We start from the raw sequence: 23,148 nt of genomic DNA, 5'->3' as shown, positions 1-23,148 counted from the left end.
ATAAACCCCTGCTGATGACAATATGCATGGAATCAAATGTGGGGCTCTTTATCATTAAGGTCTTAGGAGGAGAGCAAAGAGCGTGAGATGGAGAACATGGAACAAAATAAGTGTGTATGCAACGATTTTTTAGATGTGTCTAGAATACCAAAAGCAAATGTATCAAAAGATGTGCTCCATAGACTGTATATAAGAAGTGGATGTAGTTACAGTGACGCCAACCATTGGTTTGTGGGCTGACGTTTTGAAGCCTCGAGTTTGGCATTTCGGCCATGGCCTTCTTGGTTTATGGCAGTCGCCATCTAGTTTTTTGGAACCAGAAGTGACACGAGAGGGTGGAGCTAAGTACAACCGAACGCTTTTCAATTGACATTTTCAAAATGTTACAATTAACTGTCATGAACTGAAAACACACTGTGAAAGGATTAAAGTTGTAAGACGAAAACACGGACAACTCCGAGACCAGACAACGCCGTAGTAGCGACCTGTCAATTACAAGATAGCCACACCCTAAAGCATACCCTGCTTTATGGTCTATTTGACTCTAAATGGGACCATAATTTACTAAATGAACATCATGCTGTATTGAAGAAGACTTGAAACTAGCGCTTGAGATCATAAACTCATGTTTACAATGTTTACTGAGGTAATAAGTCAAGTGAGAAGTAGGCTCATTTTCTCATAGACTTCTATACAATCTGCTGGCTATTAGAAAGAATGCAAGTTTAAGGCACTTCCACATTGGCTTCCCGAGGTTGCCCACTGGCTTGCTCTTGGCATTCTTTCGAATGGCATTGGAAGTTTTCATGTTATCCGAACTCGCGCAGAAAGTCAACGAGCTATTAAAAGAACAGCCGAACTACATTATTTCCCATTCAGCGATGTGGCTCCATTATGAAAGTGGACGGAAGTGATTTGAGATAAATATGCACATTAGATCACTTTGGCTCAATCATGGCTCCAGATTCCTAACACGAGGTATTATTGCCCCCCCCACCTGAGCCCAGTCCTGCAGAGTCCTTGGCTTTTCCGGAAGAAAGCTGAGTCATGAGGAAATGTGTATGTGTTTGGCATAGAGCTCCGTCGGGCATAATGATGATGACCGACATGATGGTCTCTTACCCAAGCATAATTATGATCCACTCTAAATACAAACCAGGCTTCTTATAATTGATAAAGAGATTGCATAGAAAAACACACCATAGGCTGCTTTTTTCAAAGAAAAGACATTTCCTGAGTGACAGAATTATTTCATTACATTATTTATGGCAATTGGATATGAGTCCCCATCCCTATAAAGTGATGCAGTACATTTTTGCTCTAAAAACATGTGATGTATTTGGTGCAGAGAAAATGGTTTTCCAGTTTTAGTAACTAATTAATGCTTTATCAATATTCATGATGAACTCCACATTTAGAAAGCCGTAATTAGCTGTATTATCCTCTGGCCATTTGTGAGGGGAAAAAAAGCAATCCATATAGTTCAAATCAAAGCACAGCAACAACTCTAGTTTCTGACCAAACCGTACACTCTACAGTTAGATTTTACCTTGCATGGAAATCAGAGATCATTCCGCACGACACGACCGCTTCAAACCAGCACTTAGTCTGCATGGGAGATGGAAAGAGCTGGACGGACGGTTTCATAATTCACGGGAGCCACCTGGTGATTCTCTCAGTCACCTTCCTGTTTCCTCTCAGCCAGCTGCTCCCTGTACTCCCAATCAATCTGCAGTGCCAGCGCTCCCCGCAATTTGCCATGACCTTGAGTGGCGTGTCCCCTCTCATTTCGTTTGGGGTGTTGGTGGGCTTTGGGTCCCTCCTCATTCCTCCTCATTTAGAAATGCACCTGTGCTCAGACCAAGTTAGCACCGCTTTGCAGCGTGGCTCTGGGATTTCACTGCATTTAACAAAAATTTCGTATGCACAGATAGTAGCAGACTGCGTGCTCTTTTTGTTACCTCTGCCTTCTGTTGCACATGTTCACAGTGCTTTTTCTGTGGTTGTTCAAATTGCCTCTTTATATGAGTAAAAGTAAAAGGCTAAAAAGACAGCACCTATCCACAGTTGTTGTTTTTCTGCAGTAGATGGTTGTACATGTTGAAATTAAAAAAACATAATTGCGTTCAAGTAAGTATGAACCTTCATATTCCTAATAATAACGATTATTTTGCAGCAAGATAAGCAATTATACAGTTAACCTCACGAAGTAACTTGGAAGTGCTATTTTTATCTAGTGCCTAAATTCCCTCAGAGTCTGTGTCTTTTTTGTTGAAGTCTCGAGGAGGTGGGGGATTTGTTGTTCTGCTTGGTTGGCCATAGACATGTATTGTCTGGGCCAGGCCGGGGTGGCAGAGTGGCTCCCTTCATGGCCCCAGTGTGACAGAGCTGTCTCTACATGAAGGTGACCCTCTCTCTCTGGATCCTCCACTCTGCCCAGCTTGCCTGTCAGGTCCTACAGGCGACATGGTCTATTAAGCACCTTAATGATGACCATAGCCTCATGCACTCCAACAATAGACCCTTACTCCTTCACATCTCTGTTTATATTTGAAATGCTGAATGTAAGTATATGTTTGCTGTACCACCATCCTCGTACAAAGGAGTCCAACTTGTACCCAGCTGGTGTCTGAGGGGAGATTTTGATTAGGCCTGGACGCTTGGTAAAATAAATCTCCGTCGGGATTTAAAGGTGAATTCTTTGAACAGGCAATCCTTCAGAAGGCTTTTACACTCAATAAATCCACTAACGCCCCAATGTTTCAAAACACTGCTTTTACAGCCTCATACTTTATATCCATATCCTGCACTGTAGTGTGAAAGTGACAGGACTACTTGAAGATGGCAACAAGCCTTTGGGGAGCACTCCTACCAACACTTTCACATCTGTTGATCCCCCCACATCCCTGTACCTGCCTCGAAGTTTCCTACGTGACAAGGCAGGTGTATTATGTGCTCTCCCCTTGAGGTTTGCAAGAAGAGACCATGAGGTTCAGATGGCAGCTGCTGGGCTTGGTGCGCCGACATTTTCAGATGAGTTGAAACGTGGGGACAGGGGAAGAGATTAGGCATCCTCACAGCGGCTCATCCCATCGTAATTACCTTTACACAGTGTTTACATCAGCTGACCACCGGGAGTCTGTGTAGTCCTGATTCTCAAACAGGAGTATTATTAGGAGCAAGGGTGAACAGGGCAACACGGTCACCTTAGTGATGTTATAGGTCCAGATACCAGTGAAATTCAATGTCTGTTGATACATAATTCAACTCTACAATAACAGGGATTCATATGTACTGCAGCCTAAACAAACACACAAGGACTTTGTTTTCTGTACTCAAACCAATTGAGTTAATAGTTGAGAACTAATCGGCTCTACCTGGATAAGCCCTTATCCCAGTTTTTAAGTGGCTGGATAGTGTTATGATTGTGTGTTCAAGGGAATAACTAGGTTTCTCATGTTTATAACTGGCTTCAAAGTTGCTCAGGAGTAAGTATTTGTTGTTCTTGTGATATTCCTTGTCACTTTACACAAGACATGTCTTCAATACTGAATTCATATTCATTCTGTAATAATCATGATTTCTAAGATGTAGCTTCATAGTGTTCCAGACAAGTGAGGCTAAAAGCTCATCAAAGAAAGGCGCACAAAACTGAAATGTGCTTTCACATTGTCACCTTTCAAGGGCCTTTTCATATGCAGACAAAGAGATACAAGGCCCTTTGTTTTTGCCGTAGGTATGAATATCATTAGACCTACCGTGAGAGCAATAAATGCGAGGAGGTGCAGTAGCCTTTGCCCATGAGACAATAAAACACATATGGAAATGAGCCGACAGCATGACTAATAGCTTGCAGTTTGAACCAATGCGCCCATCTCAGCGAAATGCCTGTTCTCTTTAAGTGAGCCATTATACAGTTATCAATGAGCCTGCTTCGCCTCTGATCTCTCTTTTAAGAGTTGAGGATTTTACACCCCAAAAAAAGAAACACCTCAGAGAAGCCATTGGGTTTGCATGCTGCCTGCCGTTATGCCCAAAATGAGGATAAAACGAACACAAAGGAAGCCGTCACTCCCCGTGTCCCTCCTGTCCCTAATCCCTCCACTCCTGAGTCCTTGCCTGCCACACCATCATCAGAGCTCGGATCAAAGTGTGAGAGAACGGCCCACAGGTCTGCACAGAGGGAGAGCTGACCTCCTCAGAGCTTACTATGTCCTTGGACCAAAGTCCTTTTAAGAGCTAGAGACACATTCATTGAAAACCAATTCTGTGCCGTATGCCTAAATTGAGCTTTACTGTGGATCTTGCTTTGCGGACATTCCCTTAGGCAGTACTCATATCTAAAGTGTCAGATGGATAAAGACAATTTAGTCATATCATTTGAAAGCCCTTCATGCATCTGGAATAAACTGAGGTCAGAAACATTTATGGATTATTGTGTATACAGTAAATATATTTGTATTCGTGCACACGGTGGTGCAATCTTTATTACTTAAAGCGCACCAGACCCGTATATGCTGGAAATTGAAAAATTGTGTTTTCTCACGCTAATACGACACAGGCCTTGACCTCTCATCCTGCTACTGTTAATTAGTGTTGGTTGCTCTTACCTCTGGGCAAGCTCAGATTTATGGCTTCATGTTGTGGGGAGCTTTAAAGTGAAAGCGCACAGCTGAGGCCGAGTCTGCCCACAGACTACATGGAGAAACGGGCTTTCATACTCTGAACCAAAGCTCTGCTGTACATGGAGGTTCCTTAACTGCATATGTGTATACTGTGTGATACTAAAATCTACCTAAAGTTCAGCAAGTAGGTGTCAAATAAGTTAATGAATTTTGACATGCGATCATGTTCTATTGTAAAAGTAGTATACTTCAAGTTATTATGAAGTAAACTAAAGTGAAGTTCAAGTATATTTCCCAAGTCTACTTTATGTTGTAAGTATACTATTATCAATGTATTAGTAGCGTACTTGTAAGTGTACTTCAATGCTTCTTGGAACTAAATTGGCCCACTTTATAAAAGTATACTTTTAGGTGTACTTTAAGTGTAAGAATAGTAATGTTTGAGTGCACAACTAGTTTACATCTAATTTGTATTTTATAAAGCACTGAACTATTTTGCTATTTCACTTGATGTTTTGTGATGAAAATTAGGGAAAATTAGTTTTTCTTGCATGCCTGTAGACGTTTCTGTATACTTGTCAGTAAAAGCCAAGTATACTTAAGTATAATTTGTTAAGTATATCTCTGATAAGTACATACAAAGTAAACTAAAAGCATACTCTCTTATTTAAGTTTAAAAGAAGCATATTAATAGCAGACTGGAATAAACTTTTTTTTGATAAGGGTAGATTTGACAGATAACGCAGTATTATTGCTGTTGTCTAACTTTTTTTGCCCTCTACTTTGCCATCCAAAGCCCTATACAGAATAATCTATAGAATGATGCATTTAAACTCTAAAGGGATACTTGGACATTTTGGGATTATTTGCTGACTTACCGAGCATTACATACAGTAAGAAGATCAATATCAATTTCATCCCTGCCCATTCAGTACAGAGATAGATCAGTTATGTGTTTAGCCTACTCTAGCACAAACACAGATGGAAATAGCTTGCCTCCAACAGACGTTTAAAAAAAAAAAAAAAAAAAAACTTCAAATTATCCAGGGCTCTCTGTCTGCCCACGGAAGCTGCACTATTTTTTGCCCATTCATCTCACCCCAGTCTACCTTGGCTCGTAAACATACTGCAGCCCCTCAACATTGCATCACAGGAGCTCACACGGGTATATCTATCACTGGAGTTGTGCAAATGGGATCAACTTTCATCGGTGTTGCGGAACTGAGCGCGATGAAGGCAATCACAGAGCACCCTGAGCTTCCGTTAACAAAGAATTCATTAAGTCCGTTAAATTCCCAGTTGACGAAAACATCCCAGGCTTCAAATTTTGGAGTAATTATTCCTAAAGTACAAGGCCAATGAAGAAATCAGAAGAATATGTGTGTGTTTGCCTTAATGTATACAGGAAAAAGACACTCTTCTAATTGGAAAATGTGTTCCTATGGTTCAATAATAATTATGTACTTACCATGAGGTCACTGCTACACCAGTACAGAGAGCGCAATTCGATTTGCAGTTAATGAGGTTGGGTCTCCTAATGAATGTTAGTTTTTTATTTTGTATGTAGTGTTTTGGGAAATGTGGTTATGGCCTATTTTATCATCTGTTATGATTCTATGCAGATCTCCCATCTACATTAATCTGGGTAATATTTTACTTAGCTTTTCCATTTTATACAATTAGATACTCAATAAAAAGTCCTACAAAGTAAGGTTAAGGTCTCTTAATTAGCTGTAATGTTAAAAGTAGCTGTTTGTGTAATTCCTGAAGATCATTTTTATATAAACAAACTTATGTTATTATCTGCAGGAAATCTATGTTGCCATCTTGTATAAGGTTTTTGTGATGAAAAAAAATATGACTTTGTCACTGTGCGGTGACCTTTCAAAGGTCGAGGCTGTAGGGAGTTCATTTCTACTGGGATCATAGACTGTATATAAGAAGTGGACGTAGTCACCGTGACATCACCCATTGGTTTGTGGACTGCCGTTTTGAAGCCTCGAGTTTGGCATTTTGACCGTCACCATTGTCATTGTCATGTTGTTTTTTTGCAATTAGAAGTGACGTGAGTGGGTGGAGCTCATAGACTTCTGTACAATCAGACTTTTTTTGCAACCAGAGGAGTCGCCCCCTGCTGGCTATTAGAAAGAATGCAAGTTTAAGGCACTTCCACATTGGCTTCAATTCTCCGACTCGGAGATTGCCCACTGATTGGGATTTGTGAATTCACATCCAAACTCCTGATGTCAGTGAGGGATATCATTCAATGACGGCGCTTCCGATATTCTTGATGACTACTGGGCTGCAGCTATAGTCTCTACTTTCACATCAAGCATATTAATTTGAGCAACCCTGCTGACCTCATGCACTTTCTCTGTTTTACCTTGTTACACCGACTCCTCTATAGCCGCTGCGCAATAGCTCTTAGCCCATTACATGTAATGTCAAAAATACTAGCACATCCCTAACCACACAGTAGCTCATCAATACACCTTTTATACTCTAAATAATGCAGGGCAACGGAATAAAGGTCAGTTTAAATCATCAATCATCCATGTTCCCTTTAGATGTCAGTGGTGGTTGCTTAGTAGCTTGGTTCACACAACGTTGGTCAGTTTGGGGATGCTAGCGAGGCTTTTGTCACAGAATACAGCCCCAGTATAGCCAGGCATTTATTTTGTAGGTTGTCTGGTGGCAGTCATTAGTATGCAATATGCAGCAGCCATGATTTTTGTCTCACATTGGTCGTGGCACAAAGACAGGGGCCATGCACCAAGTCTTCATATGTATGCTGTTCTGTCACCTCAAAATTCAGAGTGAGGGTTTGGCTTTGAAGCCCCTTTGATATGGTGCTTTTGAAAAATGTTGAAGGACGCCTTGAAAGGAAAAAATTGTCTAATTAGTAGCCTTACATTGGAAGGGTACCGTAGGTTGGCTTTCACATTGCAACACCAGAAACCCTTATTTTTTTTCCTTTCTCTGATTAAATGTGCTGTTGAAGTTGATATATGAATGGAAATTAATGTTATGTCTCATGAAAAATGCTTCCTAATTATTATTTTACTACTGATTTAGATCAACCACTTGGGCCTCATCTACTCTTGCGCAGTACAAATCATGAGCTATATTTTAGGATTACTTATAATTCTAACCTCCCAGCTCCGTATGCTGCTAATCTCTACTGAGACAGTTTGACATGGGGAGTGGATATTTGAAAATCCACATATGCCCTGGTTTTAACTTCCATAGAGGGATATATGGCTCAGCTTGTCTCTTTTGCTCCGTTTTATCTTCAACATTTCAGAGGCTTTCTCACTTGGAGATACCTTATGAAACAGCAGTTTGATGGATTCAGACAGAATCCTCCTATTCCCTGCTTTGATCATTTCTTTATGCCCACCTGTAATTCAGGCCCCCAAAATGCAAATGACTTCTAATGCTACACACTATGCTCTACATTTCTGAAGCACTCATTGGAATAATCACAGGCTTTGGAGGCCTTGAGGCATATTGAATGGTGTCTGTCTCCTACACTGCGGAGTGTTGAGGTTCAAATATTCAAATCAAACATTTTGCTCAGAATTACCATGCATATGTTTTATTTAATTTTTTCATTTACTGCTTTCTTTGCTACCACCTCAGGATTCAATCAAAACGCCTCATACAGTTTATAATGTCATGGCTCTTGCGATAAATACGATAAAAAAAAATTCATAAGACCATTATAATTATGTCAGGGTGAGGATCTTAATCGAGGTAAAGTTCAAGGCTTTAAAGGAAACGGATGTTAGATACTGTACCACAAATTGAGAAATAAAAGCCGATATTCAAATAATCTTGAGGTGTGTTGGAACAAATTAATGACAAATGACTTGTACTATAATGGCTCACATGGTAAATTCTGGATAGCATACTATTTGCAGCATTATTTCTACCAGCGGGACAATGTCTGAGGTCTGAGGCTCTCTCTCTATAATCCACAGCGTTTCAGATCAGCCTGCAGAGATGTCTTGATTTCACCCACCACAAGTATACTAATCTAATCAATAAGTTGTATTTTAAAAAACCAGAAGATATCTGACATGGAAGACTGCCTGCAGCTGTACAGAGTAGTGGAATAGTAGGAATACATTACGTTATTGAGTTTACCTGCCACGTTCCTTGCCTACTCATTTCAATTCTGTCAATCACATGCGGGTTACGCAGAGGTCAGTCAGTTTGTCTCGCCGATGTGAATTCCTGTCTTTTGTCTTTGCGTCTCCGTTGCTCAGTGGTCAGTGATGTAATTTCAACTGATACTGAGCAGGAGTAGTCATACATAAATATGAGTAGACGTCTGGTTGCATGTGCCTTCAGTTCAGAGTAGTATCATTTTTATGCCGTTCTAAAAACTCACTCTTTAACACTGAGGGAATCAGTGTCACAATTAGTATATGTATAAAATACTACAATATATAGTAAACTATATACAGTATATATATAATATGTATGTATGTATGTTAGTTTTGCAGGTACTTTACAGTTTTATGTTAAAAGTTCCTTCTCGTTCTCAGTCTAATGACCAAAAGCTTCTTCGTCTACCTTTGCTCTGTAGCTTTGGGCTTCAGGGTGAACTGTGCTTCATCAACCATACAGTACAGCCGGTCATGGACCAATGAATCAAGCAGCCATCAGTTCAGTAGCTGCTTGTATGTGCTCCACTGCTCGGCCTTATCCACATGCTGCAGCATTTACACCTTTTTTCTGCCCATTCATCTCAACTCTGTCACCCGTTTGGCTGACAGACATGCCGCAGTCTTTCTCTCCCTCCCATTGCATGTGCAGCTGGGAATCGGTGCTGTGGAACTCAGTGTGATGAAAGCAATCATAGAACACCCTGAGCTTCATTAAGGCAAAAGATTTGTTCATTATGTCCAACTACTGTATCTGTCTTTGGTCCAATCCCAATGTCTGCACCACTTGTCCCACTGTTTGAGCCCTTTATGCACACCGTCCTCATGTCTGGAGTCCTACAGACTGACCGAATAACCTGTAGTTTCTAACATTATACTGTAACAACAAGTGGAAAATAGGGAGGCAGAGAGCAAAAAATGTTTCTTATTTATTCATCAAATTGTCGCAAAGTTTGTTTACATGCAAAGAGAACTCTGATAATCCTTACTTAAGTAATCTTGCTTTAAAATGATTCATATTATGTTTGGATTAGAATAACACAATAAACCTCTCACTGTGGTTATAAAAGACCAGATTAAGATGGCTGGCACATTTCAATATTAAATATCTAGGTGTGAGGTGGGAACGTCTTACCCCTTTCACTGTATGTTTTCATTGCTGCTGCAGACTTGCGCTCGCACAGCGCGATAGCTACATGTTGGTGTCAACAAAAACATTGTGGTAAGCATTATTTACAATTTCTATAGTCTGGATTGTCATTTTTTTCCTCTCTATCAGACGTTACCTGCTGTTGCTTAGGGAAAGGATTTACAGTACTTGGTGGTGACATGTTTTCATACTTCATTTCTGACAGGACCCCAGAGGAGGACAAGAGGGTTCTGTTCTGGTTTATTCATTACAACACAGATTTTCCATCACAAGGTAGCAGAGGTGCATGCATGCATACAGCTTATCCGTAATAAGCTTTTTTCCAGAGTATCATGGCGGGTAAGTTAGTCCCTGCATGTAAACACAGCCAGTGGTGCTGAGTCCTTAATGGACACTCAGGTATTATTGTGATAATAGTTATACTTGATCACGGCAGGTATAAAAACGGGTGGTGGGACTCGGGCCATTAGGTTCCAGGTTTCTCACCCTCTGCATTTCTCCATCCTCCATTTAGCATAATGGCACTCAAACAATCAGCTCTCACATTAGAATACGGAGTGTGGTATTATGCAGAATAAAAGGGTGTTAATGTGTCATATTTGAATATCCTGATCTGTAACCGTGACATGCTCTCCCCGGCAGCAGCAGGTAGCTGATTCAGACAGAGAAACCAGGCATGACCTACATGCTTAAAGAATTACAGCAGTCAACAAAGGGGATTCTCTCGGATTCATGTTCTGATACTCTGTTGTAAGCCCACACTGTGCTGGCAACAGTGGTGAATAATAACATATACTTGTGGTCGCATTTGCACAAGGTCTCCCCTTGCCGCTGTGATTTATAAGCAGAGCTTCCATCTGCAAACAGGCTTCGAGGCTTCAAGCTACGGGGGCAGCACCCTGTGTCCAGTGCTATTTACTCAGCCAGCCGAGACGAGCTGCTCCCCCGGCACGATCCTGCAGCCACTGTGTGCCTGCATGCTTTTCTTACCTGTACCCGTCTGCTCATGGGACGGTGACAGCTACAGCAGGGCAGCCGCTATTTGCCACAGGTTGAGCCATCTTTACTGTGTCACTTCCTGCTGCTTAACAAATGACTGAAAGCTGCAGGCTATCATGCTCTCAGTGGAATAACAGTGACTTAGTTTTATGAGCACTGTCTTTGCAAAACTCTAGTCACACTTTGAGGTGAATAAATCATTGTTTTAATAAGCGGTTGGGTTATGTAACCATTACAGTAAATGCATGTGAATTATAATTAACGCCATCTTCATTAAAAAGGATGCCTGAATGTAAGGCAAGTTTTCCGACAATGATTACTGCAGCCACTCTGTGCTGTACTTAATATACTGCGAGCTGTGTGCAGAGATGCCGAGAGGAAAGGTGCTCCACTTTAAAGAGATGTGATAGATTAGGGAGGAGCCCCGGCAACAGAATAATTTCCCTGGTGACCAATTTCTGAACAATCTCTAAGCAAAGAAAATCAGCAACAAGCCAACATGTCAGGCACAGCCTCATGCCAGGGTGCGGGCGAACATGCTGACTCACTCCTAATGAGCAGCCAGAGATAGAAATAATAACCTAAACCACCGCGAATCATAGGTCATATATACCGCTGACTGTCCTTATTAACTCTGGACCTTATACAATGTAAGCAGGTGTACAAGTATGTACGCTAACAACTATCAAAATAGCTTCTACGGTGGCCCGGCGTTGATGGGAGAGAAAAAGAGAAACAGGATTTGCTGCTCTTGCAGCGTTGCACGCTGTGGCTGCTTCTGAAATCTGCTGCAGCTCTTTATTGCTTTCACATGTAGTATTCTTGGCTTTCATGCAGTTTTAGCAAATTAAAGGACTCCGGCAATCATTTGTTTTCTGTCTCTAAAAGTTCCATTTGATATAACATTTCCATTAGGACTGACCTTCACCACTCATCCACTCTGCATTAGGACTGTGGCAAGAATCTGGCGATATGATACGTATCATGATACAGGGGTAACGATTCAATATATTGTGATATATTGCGATTTTTTAAAATCTAATTATAAGAAAACTGTCATAGTATAACGAACACACCAGAAATACACCATTTTTAGAATAGGCAAAAATAACACATTTATACTACTCCAAAGCTGCATGTGATTATCATAAAGTGGGCATGTCTGTAAAGGGGAGACTCGTGGACACCCATTGAACTTATTTTCATTCACATATATTGAGGTCGGAGGTCAAGGGACCCCTTTGAAAATGGCCATGCCAGTTTTTCCTCGCCAAACTTTAATCTAAATTTGGAGCATTATTTAGCCTCCTTCGTGACAAGCTAGTATGACATGGGTGGTACCAATGGATTCCTTAGGTTTTCTAGTTTCATATGATTATCATTATCTTCACTCTAGCTTTAAAACTGAGCCCGCTACAACCTATAGAGTATCACAACACATAATAATGTGATACTCATGTTTATCACAGTTTTCTTACAACCCCACTCTGCATGGGAATAAATGTGATACTAAAGCAGGTACTACTATTGCAGTAAACAGGTACTGGCGTCCTCCCCTTGCTCACCTGTACATTCAGAAAGTTTTATTTAACAGCAGTTTTATTGAAACTTTTAATTTGTTCAACAACACTTGAAGCTCATAAATACTACTGAGCATGTTGGTATTTACAGATATTGATTATCAGTAGCATTTATAATTTGTGCATAGCTTAATGTCATTTATTGCAATGTGTGGCAGATTTATACATGAAAAAGGAGGTGCATCTGCCAAACAGCTCCTCAGGCTTTACAGTTTTATTGCATATATACGTCTCTTCACTTTTTGCAATAACCGTCCTTTAAACAAGTAAGTGACGTGTGTGCATGTGCCACGAAGGTGTCGGCTCTTTACAGCATCCCGTTAAGTGATTACCCGATGCATTTTCACACCAGCAAGATCAATACCCTTTAATGGATCAGCCAGGGAACTAATAAAAAAGATTTTAATTGATTATGCTGATGGTATGTCACTGCCACAGCCCGCGGTGTGTTAAGGTTTAGTTGCCATCCGAGCAGAAGTTCAAGTTGAAGAGACTCTGACGTCGCTGAGAGAAGATAACAAGGCTTCTGGCTCGGGATCAGTTTGGCAGCCGAGACTGGCTGCAGGCATTGACAGGAAATAATACTCATCTTGTCTGAAGATTAAATTCATTTGACTTCCTCCTTATTGTTACACAGCTTCAAATAGATTCTTCCTGCTGAAGTAAATCTTGATTCGTGTTTGTATCGACTGTTGCCAAATGTAGAACTGGCATAATTTAGCTGTTGAGATTTTCACTGGTGTAAATGCCAAGATGTTGCTATTGAGTCCCTGAATTATAAGTATACCTATACGAAACACTGCATTTCATATGTGCTGTTATTAATTTAGACATCCTTTGGGGTTTCCAAATACGAATTAGTTTAAATCTCAGCTGTTATTTCTTTCTGATACCATTGGTATATTTGACCATTTTGTGCCCTCAGTCTCAATATGTGCCATGGTGGGCGGCGCTTGGCGCAGGACTAAAAATGGCCATGCTTCTCCACGCTTCATCATCTGTGGTTTGTGTCAGACCCAGACAGTCATCTGGAAAGGTCAAAGCTCCGGTAAAAGATTTAAATCACCCTACAGAAGAGAGATTCACCTTGACAGGCGGAACCTGAAAACTGGTAAATAAGAATACAAACGGAGACTCATTCCTCCTCGCATAAAGCAAGGACACACTGGCCATTGCATTTCAAAGGGGAGTCAGAGGTTGTGATGCTTTAGAGGAAAAAGTCTGTATTTTTATCAGTCTTTTTCATCAGTTATGTACTTTTCAAAATGTCTGAATTAAGTTTATTTCTTCTCTTAGTTGAAAAGACTCACCAGATTAGAACTTGTTTGTGTAATCACCATGGAGCAGACGTGTGTTTGTTATCTTTCTCTTTCAGATCCATTAATTGTGTTTTTAGTTCTAAAACGAAGTGATCTTGGCATGGCTGCCAACAACAGCGTGTTTCTAAATACAACTTGACAGGGTCAGTGTGGCAAAACAAACTGTTGGGCTTAGTCTTGGCACGGGGAGAATCTGACATATGCGTGCTATTCTTTGATGAATCTCTGTAGTGTTTTGTTGTTCTATATTCATAGTCGTGAGCTGCTGGTGGAAATGTTTTCCCTTTTTCCCCTTCATTTGTCATCGTATTATATTAATGCTGTGGCCACGCCTTTTGATGAATGCGGGAACTAAAGCACGTATTCAGCGGCTTTTGAGGACAAATGGGACCTTTGAAAAAATCCTTTCTCTTTACTGTTTATTAATACACTTAAAAAGATGAATGTGAAATAGGGAAGCTTACAGCGAGGCCTATGTATCATAATGTATTTGCTCACAGAAGTAAAGAATAATGGAACTATTTTCAGCTATAAAGCCATGCTTGAATAATATGTCTGCTGCAAAGTGCTACAAAGCAAGAACTATTACAAGGTGGTTACTTTTTATAATCTTTTTGGAAAAGACAGCCATAAATATATGTAGGTTTTTGCTCTTTAGCTAAAATATTCACAATATGGATTCTGATTCTCTGCATGTCTCTTTTGTTCTGTGTATGTGTCCCTATACTACCACTTTATTGGTTGGTGGGATATCATTGATTCCTGCTTTTGATCCAAATGTGGCGACAATGACTTTGTGATTTTGTCTTTATTGATCTCATCATTTGAATGAAGTCCCACTGTGATATCCTTGTTGTTATTGAGACCCGGCTGAGTTTATTTCAACTTTACACAGAATTAAAGCAGTCTATCTCGCTAAATTAATTAAATTAAATTAATTTCATGTATCAATAGGCTGAAAATGCATTTTAGATGCGAAGCAACCTTAGTCCTTGGCTAAGACATCGATGAAAGAGAAGGTCTGTGTGTAAATTTTAGGCTGTAGGCGACAGACAGGATCAGTCGACCTCATTTGCATATTCATGTGCTGGAGATTATTAAGCAGAAAGCTCTACGCGTACCTTTTGAATTCACACAAGTCTGATCCAGCATCCCCTCAAGCAACATATGCAAACTACGACTGTTATGGACATCAAGTATGGGCATTAAGTAATGATAGGCCATGCAACAGTGCATGATGGGATTTCCGACAGTCCAACAGCCTCTTTAACGCAGCAGTGTGATCGTGATAATCGATCTAACGTGTGTGTGTGAATAGGGGTGTTCGAGTCCGGGATGAATTTAATGTGCCTGTTTTTAGATGTCAAGAGGAAGGTACACTGTCAAAGTGTGTGTGTGTGTGTGTGTATGTGTGCGTGGAGCTGGAGTATGGTTTACAATACAGTTCTGCATTAGTATTGCAGGGATTTGCGCAAGGGATTTGTAAATTGTTCCTCTTGGGAATGAACAAGTGAAGCAGTAGAGGTAAACAACAAACATACAAAGGTAAACAGTAGGTGTGCGTCAGTTTAATGCAGATGTTGTGCTAGTGTTCAATGAGATTGATAAAAGTAGCTGCTGCTTTGTCCCATTATTCAATCCGTGTGAATATGTTTTGACTTTTATTTCTCTGTCTTTTTCTACACAGGCCTTCCCATGTATATCCACAGGCATCTATGGTAAGCTTAATCTCTCTTATTTTGTTTGGTTGCCTTTGCCTTGTATTTTTATTTTATTTTTTTTGCTTTACATACATGTTTTATCATAACACGCTGCACATAATAGCCATGTGCACCTGCCTTATGTTGCAAACATCATTCAGTTTGGGGCGGCAGTAGCTCAATCCGTAGGGTCTTGGCTTGGGAACCGGAGGGTACGGAGTGTGGACTGGTAGCTGGAGAGGTGCCAGTTCACCTCCTGGTCACTGCTGAGGGACCCTTAAGCAAGGCACTGGACCCCGAACTACTTTGGGGCGTTGTGCTGCTGACATCTCTCCATATTTGATGCATGTGTGTGTAAATCAAGATTAAAAGCAACAGAATGAAAAAAATAATTTCCCCAAGGGGACAAATAAAGTATATTATATTCAAATTCTGCATCAAGGGGAGTACAGTGGGTACAGGCTTTGTCTTTGAAGAAGAATAGAGTACGTGGAAACATACCAACAAGTTCACCTTACACCATGTTGCACAAAGACACAACCTAGTATAAGGTGAACAGAAAGTAGACCCGGAACAATGCTTGTACTCCCTCGTGGGACCAGGCCCGATATGCAGCAAGGCATCGCTGGCAAAGAGCGAGTGTGCTAATTAGACTTAAACAAAGTCACATTGAAAACATGCCAAACTTGGTGATATAAACAGGCTTTGAAGTTATGATGGCAAACGGTGCTGGATGCAGGGAAGCTACTGGAGTTTATATAATAGAGTAAACTGCCTCTGCTGAGAAGAAATAATTATTTTCTCACCATTCTGACACACTGTATACAGTATACGCCATCCATTGAATTTGCACATAATAATCACAGTGGGTGCCAAATATGTAAGGATTAATAAACATGCTAATTTCCGTTTGCTGCCGCTAACAAGTCAGCAGCAGTACGGTACTATAAAAAGCAGCCACAACTCTGGTTTACTTACTTGAATTTGAATAATTGCAAATGACCAAAATGCCTATTTTGTGTACCACTGTGCTTTTGCCTTGGTTTAAATAAAGGCCAATGTGAGCCAGTAACTGTTAAACATGGTCAGGGATCTGTAATTGTTTGAGCAGTCGTCTCGTGGGAGTCGTTTGGTGCTCTGATCACTCTCCGTGATCATATTACCGCCACGGAAATTGAGACCATTTAACAAGACCAGGTGCTCCCTATGGTGCAAACACTGTTTCCCCAAGATGTTCCCATATACATTTGAGAGGATGATAATGCAACTGGGCCCAATGTAAAACAAATTCAAAAGCGGTGAACTCATAACCTGTCCATGGCCTCTCCAGTCACCAAAGATAAATCCTTTATGGGTTTACATCTCCATCTTCACTGAAAGAGCTGGAGGCTTTGCTTCACAAAGAATGATGTAATCTCCCTCTGAAACGCAGAATACAAAACAAGCTGTTCTATGGCCCTAATTCTGTTCAGATGCTTGACAACTCATTTCTCTTTTGTTTTGTCCACCTGGCGTATGCTTCTGTGCTGTAGATACTCGCCACATGAGGTTTCCGTCATACATAATATTTTAATATCTTACGCTTGTGTAATTGTGTTGAGTTTTTGTTCCCAACAAAGCTGGCAACCTTTTAAAAAAACATAATACCTAGGTGTTAATTTACTGTTTCCAATGTAGCGGGGTGCTTTCTGGCACTGATGGTGTAAATGAGCACAGCCACAGTTTAGTTATTTTAATGCTCTGCCGCTAATGAAGGTCTGATGCTGGGCTGTTTAACTGTACACGCAGACATTTGCAGCTGAGATGCAAAATGCAAGTGAAGTGTCAACCGTCACTAATTTTCATAGATTTTTTTCACAAATATCACGCATGGCACGAAGCTTTGCCTCTATGAGCTGCATTGCTCCTTGTGTCGTAACATGTCTTATTTCTGTGATGCAACTAGCTTATTACAGCTCAACGTGAAACAAAACGGCATCTATTTAAAAAAGAATAGGTGAAAATCAGTGTCAGTTGAACACCTGACTTGAGGGAGAGCGACTTCATTCTCTGCTCAGGTAGACATTATGTAAGGCAAGTCATGCATCACCTTGAAGGGGTTTATTTCACAAACATGTGACCGGCTCGCTGTACATTATCCTGCTTATTACACATTAAAAGAAAAGAAATCAATAATTTGACACCGAAATGGCCGCCAGAATCTAACATCCGAGCTGCGTCCATAGAAACGCACTGTTATACATAGCAACTGCCTGTTATAAAGAAATAACAGACCGTAGTACACTGTGATTGACCAATCAGGATCGAGTATTCAACAAAGCTGTGTAATAATCCACTATATCTTTATAATAATCCAAGAACATGACTGGGAGCATGCGTCGGCATAGGTAGCATATATGAAAATAGACATGCCAGTCATGCCATGTCCGGTGTAAAGAGTCATAATATTAGAAGCCTGTTATGTATATAGATTTATTAGGTTTTACTCATTTGTAGATGACACTGTATTGTACTTTAAATATACAATAAGGTATCAGCATCTGTAAGCCTCTTTGCACACATGTGAATTACTGACTACCTCTGTTTTTTCTCTGAAATGTCAGAACAAAGTGATGCAATTTCCATCCAAAGCCATCACTCGTCCTCATTTATCAACCCTGTATTATGACTAACTGGCAGCTGTCACTGAAAACATCACAACATACACTTACTGATTAGCAAATCACTGATTATAGAGCCTGGCAAAATGCTGATGTGCTTATTAAACCAGCCGTAAACACACAGTAACAGAGTAACTTCCCTTTTTTTCATTCCTCACCAGTTTCGGGGCATAAAGCATCTACCACATTATTAACATTCAGGATGCTGAAAAAACGAATTATGGTGCACTTCAGTTATTCAACACAGATTGAAAACCATACAGCTGCAGGTCTATACGTAAATGGACAGTTGGCACACTTAAACTTCCATGCATGTAAATGGGTACGAGACAGTCCAAGTGGTCGTGCATCCTGATAAACAACATAGCATACACTTGTTAGCGAAGCCCAGTGTGTGTACTAAAGAGAGCCTTCGGGCTTATAAATCACTAGATGTTTATAATTATACTCTGTGCTGGATAGAAGAACTCTTCCCCTCTTGGGATGTTTAACAGTTTCCACCCATCACTTTTGCAATTCGCACAGTTTACTGCACAACAACTCCTCATCATGTCCTCTCACCATCTCTCTCTGCAGTATTGTCTGTTGTTTGCCACCTGTCTATGCACGCATCTCAAAATGGCTATTACTGAAGTGTTAATGATAAGAGGGGCGAAAGTTGTAATTTCATTCTCCCTCGCTCTCTCGTTCTCTCTTCCCTCTTCCTCCCTTGCTGGTTATTTCACTGCAAGTTTTACAGTCAGTGATGATAAGTTCAGCAGTCATTTCTGTAAAATGCATTCCCTATCCTCATATTTTCCTGTATTGCATAGGAAAGGAGCACATTGCACAGTAATCCGAATGTGCTTCATGTTGCATTGCCACTTTTCTTGCTATTATCGTTATTTTGGCAGCATAAAACTTGGTGTGGCCCCATAGTCGAATCAAGTCAAGTCAATTTAATTTACTTACCAATATCACAAATCCTAAATTTGCTTCAAGGGGCTTTACAATCTGGACGGCAAACAACAACCTCTATCCTGATTCCAGACAACACAGAGGTTGGAATTTTCCCAGTTGAAATTTCCTACTTCCGACCTCCAAGTCGTTCAAGATGCACGACGGCACATGTAAACCAAAACCATGGCTGACCGTAACAAACTGATGTTTCTTTGGCACGTGTACACACAATTGAACTCTCAGCAGTGCAGCCTCCACATTTTTCTGGCATTTGTAACGTTTTACTGAATTACTTTTGTGCAGAGAAGATAACTTTCAGAGATTGTTTACCGTAACCAGCTACATAATAACATGGCAACAAGTTTTGACATCACTTTACATCCAGAATAGGTTTTACTAAAGGTATTATTTTAATGAAATACAGGCAAATATACTTTACGTTGGCTTTTAGCTGATGGTTCACCATTTACAAGTATGACGTCAGACAACTGCCTCTTCATGAAGTCAGGGTAGATAGATTTGCCCAGAGTTTACAAGTACTTTGGGTGGTGTTCCTTTTCATACATTTCCTAGTAGGAGGTCAGATATTTTCGAGTTTGGAGTTGTCTGGAACGCAACATAGGACCCTTACGCTTAGTAACTCGTTAGTGCTTAAAGACGTCTGATTTCTTAGAGTCTTACTCGTTAGTGACTGCCTCGTTAGCGACTGCCTCGTTAGTGTCTAACTCATTAGTGACTGACTCGTTAGTGTCTGACTCATTAGTGACTGACTCGTTAGTGTCTGACTTGTTGGTGTCTGACTCTGTAGCGACTGACTCTGTAGTGACTGACTCTGTAGTGACTGACTCTGTAGTGACTGACCCATTAGTGAGTGACTCATAGTAACCTAGTCGCTAGTGACTGACTTCTTAGTGACTGACTCGTTAGTGTTGGACTCGTTAGTGTCTGACTCGTTAGTGTCTGACTCTGTAGTGACTTAAAAACTGTAGTAACTTAAATCGGATCAAGGTCGGAAATGTTCGAGTTCCGAGTTGTCTGGAAAGCAGCATAAGACCCTGACGCATAGTAATAATGAGAACTTTTTAGTTACTTGTTAGTGCTTAAAAACATCTGACTCGTTAGTGTCCCACTCATTAGTTCCTGACTTGTTAGTAACTGACTGGTTGGTGTCTGACTCTGTAATGACTGAGTCGTTAGTGTCTGACTCATTAGTGACTAACTGGTTAGTAACTAACCCGTTTGTGTCTGACCCGTTAGTGTCTGATTCTAGTGACTGACTCTGTCTTGACTGTGACTCGTTAGTGTCTGACTCGTTAGTGTCTGACTCTATAATGATTTGAAAACTGTACTGACTTAAATAGCAAAGTATTGCTTTTAAAACGTAAAAGTAAATTTAAGTTTCTGGACAGGGATGACACTTTTACGGATTGAATTAAAGAAATGAAATGAAGAATGTCAGGTGATGGATGGTGACGTACAGGCCAAAATGGATATGTGACATTTTGGAGTGAAACAGCTCTCTTGTAGTGACACAGAGGTAGGCCCGTGCATGCAGGAGGGAGACGGTCACTGATTGTACCGTACGCTGCTGACGAGGGCACTGCTTATTGCTGTTCACTCTGGTGCCGTGTACTGCATTGCCAGTAGGAGTCCGTCGTAGCGCTCCACCAGCAGCCCCTCACATCAAAGGGGGTAGGCTGGGCAGAGCCAAGCATGCAGCAGGGTGGGGGGAATTAAACAGCCTGTTCAATAAATGGCTTAGCGCTTCCCATAACTGCATCTCCACAGAACAATACAGCTGATTAAGACTGAAGATATTCACACAGCAGAGGGCAAATAGAGGAGGGACTTTCAAAGGAACTACAGTTAAGTACAGTGCGGTGATGTTGTTCTGTATGACTCCTCCCTGTGCCCCTTGAGTACTGCCATGCTCTGAAAGGGGCCCTGCTCTCTTGTCAGGCGTTTTGACATTTTCTGTACATTTTAGATAACCTTTAAGGTCAACCTTCCATTTCAGCAATGTAAACAAAAGCTTTTTAGTGTGAAAGGCACATCCTCCCGGTCTCTCTCTCTATCAGTCTCTCTCTCTGTGTCTCTGTCTCTGTAGAATACACATAGATATAGCCATAGCTTTATATGTGCACACGGTCATGCACCCAGTTATGTGCACATGTGCTTGACCCATTTTCACACTTGAATTGTTGTGGAAAAACAAATCCTGTGCCCCCAACATTGTGACAGAGAGGAATCAGGAACAAGTTATCCAAGGCCTCTGTGGCGAGAAAAATAGATTTGTCAGGAAAGTTAATGCTAATTGACACTCTCTCTCACGCCTCCATATTCCAGGAGACTCAGTCACCATTGACAGATGATGGCAGAACAGGGAGGTTGGGTGTAGCAGGGGTGCACAGGGGGTACCTTAGACGCTTGGAAAGAAAAATGAGGGCTCACACTGCGCTGACAGTCCAATCCCTCAGTCCGGCCCATTAGCCACAACAAAATTTCTGTACGGATAGTGTGTCGGAGGTACCACCCATAAACAAACTGGTGCCCACCGTGGGCCACGAGGTCACCCAGCATGGTAGAGGTTATTAAGTGCTGCTCCTGTTTGTACATCAATCACCGCCATGCGACCCGGGTTTAAATGGATTATTTCTTCCAAAGAGGAGACACCTCTCAATGTCTCACAAGATCAGTGCCAAGAGTCCAACTACCTAGACTTAGAGAGGTCACGTTCTCTTTTTGTATCCCTCCCGTCTCTTCCCTCTAACACGCTCTCTCGTCCCTTGTTGTCCTTTTTCCTCCCTCACACATCTTGCATGCTCTCACACAGGCTGAGATACTTGCTCAAGCAAAGCCACATACATAAAAATCCCATTTAAAGATGCATTGTGGACAATTTAGCCTTGTGGAGATCGCATCTAAGCTGGCGCTGAAAGAGCACTTTCCAAAAGCCTTGTAATGAGCTGTACCGTTTAGGAGGCGTCTGCTAAAATCAATCTTAGCACGGAGCAGAGAGCTCGCTGGCACAATGCAAAAGCAAGGACACAAACATTAAGTGTACTACTTACCTGACAGATGCCGTCGCTCAAATGCATTTATAACCCTATCAAAACAATCAGAGGCCCGAAACACGGCAATGCCACTACTCAGGACAAATATCTCCCTGTTTACTGCTCACCCTCCACCTCTGGTTCATCTGTCTCTGTGACGGATCTGGGGATTGTTGACAGAGGAGTTTTTGCACTGACTGGTGGCTGTGGGAGATATGCGGATGTAATATGTAATCCACCCAAGCTCTGCTGGTATGTCCACGCTGCCATTCTACTGTGCAGTCCAGATCAAAGGTGTCAAGCAGCTAAGAATTTTTTTCCTCCAGCCAGCATCATACTCTGGCTCTCTTCATCCCTGTCTAGGATTAGGAAGGTTGGAGACGTTCATGGCACCTTATCTCTCGACAGTGATGGCTCGCTGCTAGCTTGCCAGAGATGGCCCGGGCGAGTCCCCCCTTCTCTTAAAACCTAGGGTTTACTACGGGGAGCTTAGCCCAGCTGGGTTGGGAATTTCAAGGTACATAGGAGCAACGTGCTGTATCAGTGGGCAGCAGAGTGTGTGCTCAGAGGGAACAGGAGCCCATTTAACTGAGTCACACAGTGTGCATTGTACTCAACAATAGCCTTGCTCTACCATTTTCATGGATGATAAGCCAAATGTAAAAAAAAATACCCCCAACCCATAGGATAATAAATGTAGGCCTTTGAGAAACTTGGTTGAGCATTAAACTTTTGCAAATCAAACACTCTTCAGGATGTTTTTTTAAAAAAGTGAAATGTCAGGTGTTAATTTTAGCATGTAGGACAAAGCATGGCATCACCTATATGGAACGTTTCCAAGGAAGGTCATCATCTGTTGTGCCACGGAGGCTGCTCTCTTTCTTCCTGCCTCTTTTTCTGCCTGTCTTCCTCACACAGCACCCTCCCATCCCTCTTTGTCTCTGTCTCCTT

At 41.3% G+C, this 23,148-nt stretch overlaps 1 protein-coding gene across 2 annotated transcripts in view; it reads left to right on the top strand.

Moving 5' to 3' along the window:
* Positions 1-23,148, top strand: part of macrod2 (mono-ADP ribosylhydrolase 2) — a 455,425-nt gene that overhangs the window by 331,460 nt on the left and 100,817 nt on the right. For both annotated transcript variants that reach the window (XM_074646542.1, XM_074646541.1), the window contains exon 7: positions 15,533-15,563. In XM_074646542.1, the coding sequence (XP_074502643.1) occupies positions 15,533-15,563 (31 nt within the window). The remainder of the gene's footprint in view (positions 1-15,532; positions 15,564-23,148) is intronic.

Source organism: Sebastes fasciatus, chromosome 9 (genome assembly GCF_043250625.1).
Source record: "Sebastes fasciatus isolate fSebFas1 chromosome 9, fSebFas1.pri, whole genome shotgun sequence".
Classification (NCBI taxonomy): domain Eukaryota; kingdom Metazoa; phylum Chordata; class Actinopteri; order Perciformes; family Sebastidae; genus Sebastes; species Sebastes fasciatus.
The sequence above is the reverse complement of the archived record's forward strand: the minus strand, read 5'-3'. Positions and strand labels throughout refer to the sequence as shown.